Source organism: Bos indicus, chromosome 11, assembly GCF_029378745.1.
Source record: "Bos indicus isolate NIAB-ARS_2022 breed Sahiwal x Tharparkar chromosome 11, NIAB-ARS_B.indTharparkar_mat_pri_1.0, whole genome shotgun sequence".
Classification (NCBI taxonomy): Eukaryota; Metazoa; Chordata; class Mammalia; order Artiodactyla; family Bovidae; genus Bos; species Bos indicus.
In genome coordinates this window covers 3,560,761-3,569,656 of record NC_091770.1, presented here as the reverse complement: position 1 = coordinate 3,569,656, position 8,896 = coordinate 3,560,761, and the positions used below count along the sequence as shown (strand labels likewise).

Here is an 8,896-nt window from a genome sequence, read left to right as displayed (position 1 = left end):
TATTTCTATTTTGCTACATGTTTGAAAATTTTCAATATAGAATGTTGGGGATGTGGGGAGGAACCAATACCCAGGACCAAGGACCTCAAAATGGACCTACAGTTAAAATACTGATTATTTTTAACATTGAAGCCATAATTCTCATTGGGCTGGATGAAGAAAACATAATTATAACAATGAATAATGTTAGCTTTCTTCTGTCTTGGCCGCTGGCTGGTCTAGTGGACTGTAAGGACTTGGACAAATCCAGGTCAAAGATGGAGGTCCGCTGTCCAAGTGTAGGCTCGAGGTCCAGGTCTAGGCTCAGGACTCAGTCGCCGCGTCCCTCATCTTCACTCTCACCCCAGTCCTCGTCCTCAAGCTCCATGTCACGCTCACTGTCAGGTCCAGCTTCACTCTCCCCCTCAGGCTGGCCCTCACTCCTGCGTTGCGTTCACTCCTACTCCACACCTCAGTCCCACCTCCTCTCGCCCAGACTCATCAGCTTCTATTCATTCACCCTGACACCCTCAGTCTCACTCTCAAGGTTACAATTGCCATCACCCGCACTCCAACCTTCTCCTGACCCTGACTTTCATTTCCACCATCATGTCGAAAAAAGTAGACATGTGTAGATCCAAGATCCATGTCCAACATCTCTGTTAAGATCCGAGGTGCAGACACATCATCCACGACCAAGGTCAGGTCTCGGTCCATAACGGAGGTCTGGATCCATGATACAGTCCCAAGGCATAGTTTAGGACTGAGATTGCAGGATGTTTCCAGTTTTAATTAAAAGGAGAGAGGCTCCCCACCCTCCCTCATCTAATAACTGTGGGCTACAAAGATGTTCTTAGATTCTGGTATTTCAGTTATTTTCGTTTTTTTTTTTAATTAAAATAATGCTGTAGTAAACATTTGTGTATGTCTCTGGGTATACACATATGGAAGCTTTCCTGTAATATGGAGCCAGAAGTAGGGTTGCCACATCACAGGTATGAGTTGTCAACTTCACTAGGCAAAACCACTCCCTGCACTTCAGAAAAGCATTTTTCTTCTCCATTTTATTCCTCACGGTTTTCATTTTGCATTTCCTTCCTTGGGGTATTTTCTGGGCTCCCAGACCCAGAAAAGGAAGCTGCCTTGGCTTCCATTTAACAGAACTCTGGCAGAAGGGTTCTAGAGAGACCAGAGTTTGCTTAACAAAGTTACAATAGGTCTCTGGCCCTGCCTAACTTAGGGCGTTGGTAGCAGCAGAAATTTGAGGGCTAGTGCTTCAGGGGGATGGAGCAGGCTTCTCTCATATTGAACCAGTTGAGTTACCAATAATTTCAGTTGCTCTTTATACTGGTTACTGCCAAGATATACTGTGCCCAGCTCATTGTGGTTCTTTGAGGTCTAGAAGATTTGGGACTTCCCAAGTTTGAGGTATCGGAACCTTTACCAGGCTGGGTTCCTCAGACCCAAAGCTCCAGCCTGCTCATCCAAGGTCTGACCAGCTCCTCCCTCCCCAGGGTTCTGCCAGGGAGCCTGCAATCAGTCTGAACGTCGAGGGGTGCTCACCAGTGTTTTCTTCCTTTCTTGTCTCGGAGACTGCTTTTCCTGAGACCAACAGATACACACACAAACACATACACACAAACACCCCTCCATGAGTTTAGATTCCCAGAGAAGGCACAAAGAGAAGCTATCTCCCGGTGTGGACCCCCGTGCTGGACCCGGTGCAGAGGGAGGGCCTGCCTGCAGCACACGGGATGGGCTGGGAGCCCACAAGCCCTTTCTCAGGTTCCAAGACAGTGAATGGAAGTCCTAAAAACAATCCAAGACTCAACTTCCCAGCAACCTCAGCACCCAAGGGCTAACTAGATGAAACTGTGTTCATTTCTCCCTCCAGGACAATAATGTGACATTTTCTGCACCCAAGAGGTTGAAGGGCCATCCTCATTATACTGTATAAGTTTAAAGTTTGTTCACAACAACTCTGCGAGGTGGGCAACGTAGTTCCCATTTTTTGGGTGAGGAAAGCCAGGTATAGTGAGGTCAAATAACCTGCCTGAGGGGCAGTCGTGACTTGAACAAGAGCAGTCCCAACCCCCTCACACCGAAGCCCATATTCTAACTTACTACCCAAACTTCTTGGGCGTAAGCACTGGACAAATCTGGGGAAATGCTTACCTGGCTTCCTGAACATCCATGCCTTCCTAGACTGCCCACCACCACCCCCATGGTGGCCTGGGGCAAACAGTGCCAATGGGCTTAGCATCCCGCCTGGGACATATCTTTTATGTAACCGAATGCTTGGAGTTGCTCACTCTGACGAGTGCCGCAGCCTTGTCTGCCTTTCTGTGCCTGATTTTTGTACACATCCCCTCACACGGTGCCTGTGTGAAACCTGCTCACCAGTGCCCGTTCCTTTGGGGAAGCCAGGCTCATTGCCCTGGAAGCATACCCCAAGATATGTGACCACGTGAGTTTTCCCTTATGATAAAACATGAAGCAGGAGCCGTTCGGTGTTTTTTTAAATCCAGGTCTCTATTTTTCCTGTGTAAATATGAATGTAGGCAAAATTAATAGTTAAGGCTTTTAAAATACGTGCATTTTGGTAACACGTTGCTAGTTACATTGTGCTGATGATAAGAGCTTGGATCACATCTTTCTTTAATAGTTCTTTGAAATTTCTTCTAAAAAGTTAAAATGGTCAAATGATCCATAGTAGAAACCAGAACAGACCCATGTAAATCCAAAATGCATACTTGAAAAGGCAGCACCTTTTGTATGAACTACATTAGGGCCCAGTTATGTAGCATATGGATTATAATTTAGACCACAGAGATGTCAAGGTTTCCAAAGGGCATGGGGCATCTTGTCTGAGAAGAAAAGAGCATAGGAAGAAAGAAGAAGAGGAGGAAGAGAAGAGAAGGAAGGAAGGAAGAAAGGGAGATGAGATTGGAGAGGGGAGCCAGAAAGCCTGCATATACGGCTTCTCTGCATCAGGAGAGTTGGGTAATTTACAATGTGTATGAAGCAGAGAATGGACCATTAAGGTAATAATTCAGTCATAGAACCCAAATCTATATAGATACCTTCTAAAATCTTAATGTAATATTATATACTGATTAAACAAAAAGAGCCAGGTCGACACTCTGCACGTTTTTGTCTAACAGCTTTGCCTCAAGATGTAATTCCAAGGGAGAGTGAGGCTTCCTGTTCCAGGGTGCAGGGAAAGACATGGCCTAACGGTCTCGTCTCTTGAAAGTCCTAGTGGTCAGCTTGTTTACCTTAGGACCCCATTCCGACCTCCAACCCGGGAAACTTCCCCTCAACACGACTCTCCCCTCCAGGCCAGAACAGGCTGCCTCAGGACTCCGACTCAGGGACTGGGACAGAGCCTGTCTTTGAAGCCTGTTGGGGAGTTAGGAGATGTCCCTTTCCCTAATGGAGATGCTTTTTGCCAGGAAACAGATTCTGGTTTCACAGGAGTTGATGGCAGGGCACCTGGATTTGCTTCTCAGACTTGAAATGGCCTCAGCTGGGGTGACCTGGCTTCATTCTTTGTGCCTGTCACGGCATCAAAGAGCACACGAGGAGATACCCAAGTCAGAAATATGCCCAAGCTGTTTCATGTATCCAATTCGAGTTACCGCTGGTACTCTCAGCTTCTGTTATCACTCCCTCATCAGGAGGTGGTGGAGTGAGGGGCAGGAGGGATGGGTAAGTAAATAACCTCCCATTTACAAAAAAATGAAGTTCAGGAGTCTAAATATTCCCCACGGATTAAAAAAAAAAACTTCTGTGCTCACATTTTTATACTCTTGGCCTAGAAACATCTCACACTTAACAAAACCCTGCCTCAGGAAGCGTTTCTTGTGGAGCTCACAGCAACCTGTCACTTAACTGGGACAGACATAAAGACTCCCGTTATCTAGATGAGGGAAACCAAGGCTCTCTCCCAAGGCCACGCAGCGCACAGAGGGTGGGGAAAGCTAGAATTCGGTCCCGGCCGAGCCCCGTGCGGCGCAGCGTCACACTGACCGCCGCCCCGGGGAGGCAGGAGAGGGCACCTGTGTCTTCAGGGCTGACTGGCCTCAGTTTGCGGAGCATCGCCATCAGGCGGGAGGCCCATCTTCACCTGGCTTTCCAACTGGCTGAGCCGCTGCTTCACCTTCATCTGGGTGGCGTTGTACTCAGCCAGGAGCCGCGCAAACCTGGTCTGCAGGGAGTCCAGGGAGGTCTCGAGGTGCTCCACCTTCTCCTCGATGTCCTTGGGGTCTGCCCCGGCCTTGGCCAGCTCCTCGTCGATCAGGTTGTCCTTCATGAGGATCTGCCGCCCTTTCTCCTCCAGCGCCTTCTTGGCCTCGGGGTACTCGGTGAGCGCCTCCATCAGGTCGTCCTTGGAGAGGCAGAACAGGTCCGAGTAGCCGATGCTCCTGATGTTGGCCGTGCGGCGGTTCCCGGACTTGCTCCCCTTGATGTTCAAGATGCTGATCTCCCCGAAATAACTCCCGTCGCCGAGGACCACGAACTGGGTGATGCCGTCCTCGGCCACCACGGCCAGCTTGCCCTCCTTGATAATGTACATCTCCCTCCCGATGTCCCCCTTCTTGCAGATGTAGTCCCCGGGGCTGAACACTGCCGGCCGCAGCTTCAGCACCAGCTCCACCAGCAGCCCCGCCTCGCAGTCCTGGAAGATTCGGACCTTCCTCAGGGTGTCCAGGTGCACGTTGATGGCGATCTCGGCCTTCAGCTTGTCGGGGAGGCTCTTGAGCACCTCCTTCTCATCCACTGTCTTCTTGTTGGCCCACAGGTAGTCGAACCAGCGGATCACCCGTGTCTCCAAGTCCTTGGTCACCTTGCGGAACTGCATGTACTGCTTGATGGAATCGATCTTGGCCTGGAACTCGGCGCGTGAAGCGTTCATGTTTGAGATCATGGAGCCCACGTTGCCCACGATGGTGGCAAAAATCAGGACGCCCACCAGGAAGTCGATGACCACAAAGAGATATTCCTCGTCTTTTACGGGGGGCGGGGTCTCCCCAATGGTGGTCAGGGTCAAGGTGGACCAGTAGAGACTGTAAATGTACTTTCTGGAGAGGCGCCCATACTCTGGGTTGGAGATGTTTGGGTAGACCCAGGAGTCGGTCCCGAAACCAATGAACTTGGAAATGGCAAAGTAGATGCAGGCGTTCCAGTGGATGATGATGAGGATGTACAAGACCAAGTTCCCAATCCTGAACATGTTGGGGTAGTTGGTCCTTGTCTCCGTGCGGTCAAAGAATTCGAAGAGCCGGGCCAACTTCAGGAGGCGGTTGAACCTCAGTTCTGGGTAGTTCATGCCCAGCTTAAAATAAGCCAGGTCTGTGGGGGCCAGGGACAACACGTCCAGCTTGAAGTGCAAGGTCTGTGTGTAGTGCTTCCACAGACGGCTGGCGTCCATGACCATCAGGCCTTGCTCCAGGAAGCCTGAGGAAGGAGACAGACCACGCGGGCATCAGAGAGGCTGCGTGCTTATGGTCACGGCCCACAGAAAGATATTTTACCTTGTGACTACACAAGATGTGGTGTTATATATACATAACAGAAACCATTTCCAAAAACCATACTCACTATTATTACAGGAAACGTGCTCTGGTATTTCCTATCAGATCATCTAATCTATTTTATTCAGTTAAAAATACAGATCAGTTAGGTAAATTTGAATGTGGATTGGGTATTTGATAGTAGTGAAGAAAGATTATTAAATTTTAAGAGATAAATGGAAGTTATATTTTAAAGAATGGGTCCTGGTTAAAGCTACATGCTAACATGGTTACTGTCTGAGATTCACTTTAAAAAAACCTCCATCCAAGAACAGGGTGTGGGAGGATAAATGAACCAAAATTAGCAAAGTGTTGATAACAGTTGGAGCTGGATGAGGGTACAGGGGGATTCATAATAGTGCTCTCTCAGTTTTGTATATGTTTGAAAATATCAACAATAACAACTTTAAAAACATTGGTCATGGCCTAGCAAATTGGCTTTACCAGTTACTAATGGGGCATGATCTTGCCCGTGGGAACTCCCTGGTGGTCCAGTGGTTAAGACTTCACCTTCCAATGAAGGCGATGTGGGTTCCATCCCTGGTCAGGGAGTTAGGATCCCAGGCCGGTCACTCAGCGCTTCTGGGCCCTGGTTTCTAAAGCAGTAAGATGGAGATAATCCAGCCCGTGCTTCTTGTCTCCTGCAGCAGTTCTCACAAGAAAACAAGACGTGCTTGGAATGCTTTGTGTATTATAAAGCTGCCCAAGGTTGTGTGGTGATCTGGTGGTGTTTGTATCCACAACCACGGCACAGTTTTTAGTTTAAAAACCTTGGAAGTGACAGGCAGGGCCTCTGGCAGCTTATGTGATGTCTTTGTGCAAATCAGAAAGAGGATCCTCAAGGATGCACAGCTTGGAGACTGAGGCATGGGTGGGGCTTTAGGCCTGGCTCACAGCTAGAGGTGGTTTTGTTACTGACTGGGGGTCTTTGGACTCTTTAATCAGCAGAAACTGGTGAGAGACCAGACCAGGAATTCAGGCAAGGCTTTACTGGGGCTCGGGCAGCAGCAGCACTAGGCAGTGAGACAAGTCACGGGCGTCCTTGCTCGCTCCCAGAGGCGGGGCTGGTTTCTTAAGTGGGGTGGGGGTGGGGGTGGGGGTGGACCTGTGGGTTGGGCTGGAGGTGTGGCTCAGGTGGTCTGCATATGGGGATAGTTATTTTTCATTTCCTATGCTGCTGCTGCTGCTGCTAAGTCGCTTCAGTCGTGTCCGACTCTGTGCGACCCCATAGACAGCAGCCCACTAGGCTCCTCTGTCCCTGGATTCTCCAGGCAAGAACACTGGAGTGGATTGCCATTTCCTTCTCCAATGCATGAAAGTGAAAAGTGAAAGTGAAATCACTCAGTCATGCCCAACTCTTAGCGACCCCATGGACTGCAGCCTACCAGGCTTCTCTGTCCATGGGATTTTCCAGGCAAGAGTACTGGAGTGGGGTGCCATTGCCTTCTCCGTTCGTTCCCTATAGATCCTTTGTATGCTGTTGCTGCACAAGCACTCTGGCAGAGGATCGCAGCTCACAGGCTGTCTTAATCTGAAGGAAATCACACCCTCCTAGGCCCTATTTCAGATTTTAGTTCTCTGTATATTTCACCTACTCTGAAAGCCATGGGTAACATACCCTGGCTCTTCTGACTGTCCACGAAGAGGAACCCCAAGGGCGACTGTTCTGGATCTCCCTGAACCTGCCCACAGGCCCCAGGCCCCACCCCCACACCCCCACTGCTGCATGCTGTGGGATCTAGGACATGGGGCCCGGGCCCACTCACCTGTCCGGGCTCGGACCAGCATATCCATGCCATAGAGGATGTCTGCTGAGTAGTCCAGGACCAGCCAAAGCATCAGGTGCTCGGACTGGAGCTCATCGAAACAGGCCCTAAAAAAGTGCAAGAAGGGCCATGTGGGGGAGGGCCCAGGGTGGGCAGCAGCGCTGTGCTACAAACTGGGGCTCAGTTCATCCCCCCAACAGCCCGGCCTGCAGGGCTGTACCCCAGCAGCTCACCCCGGCCTCGATGAGGGGCCCGGGCGCTCAGAAGCTTTTCTGCCTCGAGGTCATAGAGCTCCTAAGAAGACCTGAGACTGACCCCAAAGAGTGGGCCCTGTTGCCTCCTGACAGTAAGTGATATGATGGCCCCTTCCCCACACTGGAGATGGGGCAGTTTTTCCAGGCCTCAGTGGTAGAGTCAGATGAAGGGGCTGAGAACCTGCCCTTTCTGGGGCCAAAGAAACAACAAAGATACAACAACTTCTAGAGATTAACAATGGAACAAGTCACATCTCCCCCCACAAAATAGTAGCTCACCATGCATCCCAAACGGCTCAGAAAGCCCAAAGGCCCCCTCTGGTGTCTGCCCCCTGGTGGGTGAGGTTGGTCCAGACTGGGATTGACATATACACACTGCTATATATAAAATAACTAATAAGACAACTAATGAAGACTTATAGTATAGCTCAGGCAACTCTCTGTATGACTTACACAGGAAAACAAACTAAAAATCAGTAGATATATGTATATATGTAACAGACTCACTTTGCTGAACCCCTGAAACTAACACAACATTGTAAATATAATATATGCCAATAAGAATTAATAGAAAACAAACAAGAAAGCCCAAAGACCACAGCCAGCAGAGAACACCACCTGTTACCTACAGCCCCGTCCTGCAGGTCAGCTCAGGAGTGGCCCACCCCTCCCACTTCCCCTCAGGAGAGCAATAACTCACTCTTGCATCTTCCTCCTGTGACTCAATTAGGAAGGCTCCAGGGTGCCAGGCCCTTTGCTTTGATCTCAAACACAGGTCCCCACCGGTGCTCCCTCTTTAAGCCCTTCCTTATGGACAGAGCCCTGGAGTGCGGCATGGCAGCCCACTCCAGTATTCTTGCAGGGAGAATTCCATGGACAGAGGAGCCTGGTGGGCTACAGCCCATGGGGTCACAAAGAGTCGGATACTACTGAGTGACTGTGGACAGAGAGCCTGAGGCACACACAGCCGGAGGGCAGCCACCGGGCGCTCAGAGCTCTGTCCCTAGCCGCCCCTCCCGGCTACCTGCACACGAGCAGACACCAGTTGTAGAAGACAGGCACGGCGATGACAGTCAGCCAGTGGTAGTACATGTTGCTGGAAGGGTCCATAACAACGCTGTCCTTCTTCTTCCTGGGAACGCCCACACAAACAGCACAGTGTGTTGGAAGTCTGCAGCTCTGGAGGGGTTTAGAGACCTGGTCTAGCTTACAGACCCCAGGGCAGCTGTGGGCTGCAGCGGAAGAGATGACTTCCCAGATAGGGTCCTATCTATCTCAGCAGGGGTCATGTGGGTGTCCCTGTAGAGGGCCTTCTCTTCCA

General features: G+C 50.2%; 1 protein-coding gene across 6 annotated transcripts in view; it reads right to left on the bottom strand.

Moving 5' to 3' along the window:
- Nucleotides 1-2,490: 2,490 nt before the first annotated feature.
- The window catches only part of CNGA3 (cyclic nucleotide gated channel subunit alpha 3), a 37,676-nt gene continuing 31,270 nt past the window's right edge, over nt 2,491-8,896 (bottom strand). For all 6 annotated transcript variants that reach the window (XM_019969755.2, XM_070798256.1, XM_070798254.1 and 3 more), the window contains 3 exons: nt 8,600-8,707; nt 7,322-7,428; nt 2,491-5,439 (listed from right to left, as the gene is read on the bottom strand). In XM_019969755.2, coding sequence (XP_019825314.2) covers nt 4,049-5,439; nt 7,322-7,428; nt 8,600-8,707 — 1,606 coding nt within the window. In that variant the 3' untranslated portion in view covers nt 2,491-4,048. The remainder of the gene's footprint in view (nt 5,440-7,321; nt 7,429-8,599; nt 8,708-8,896) is intronic.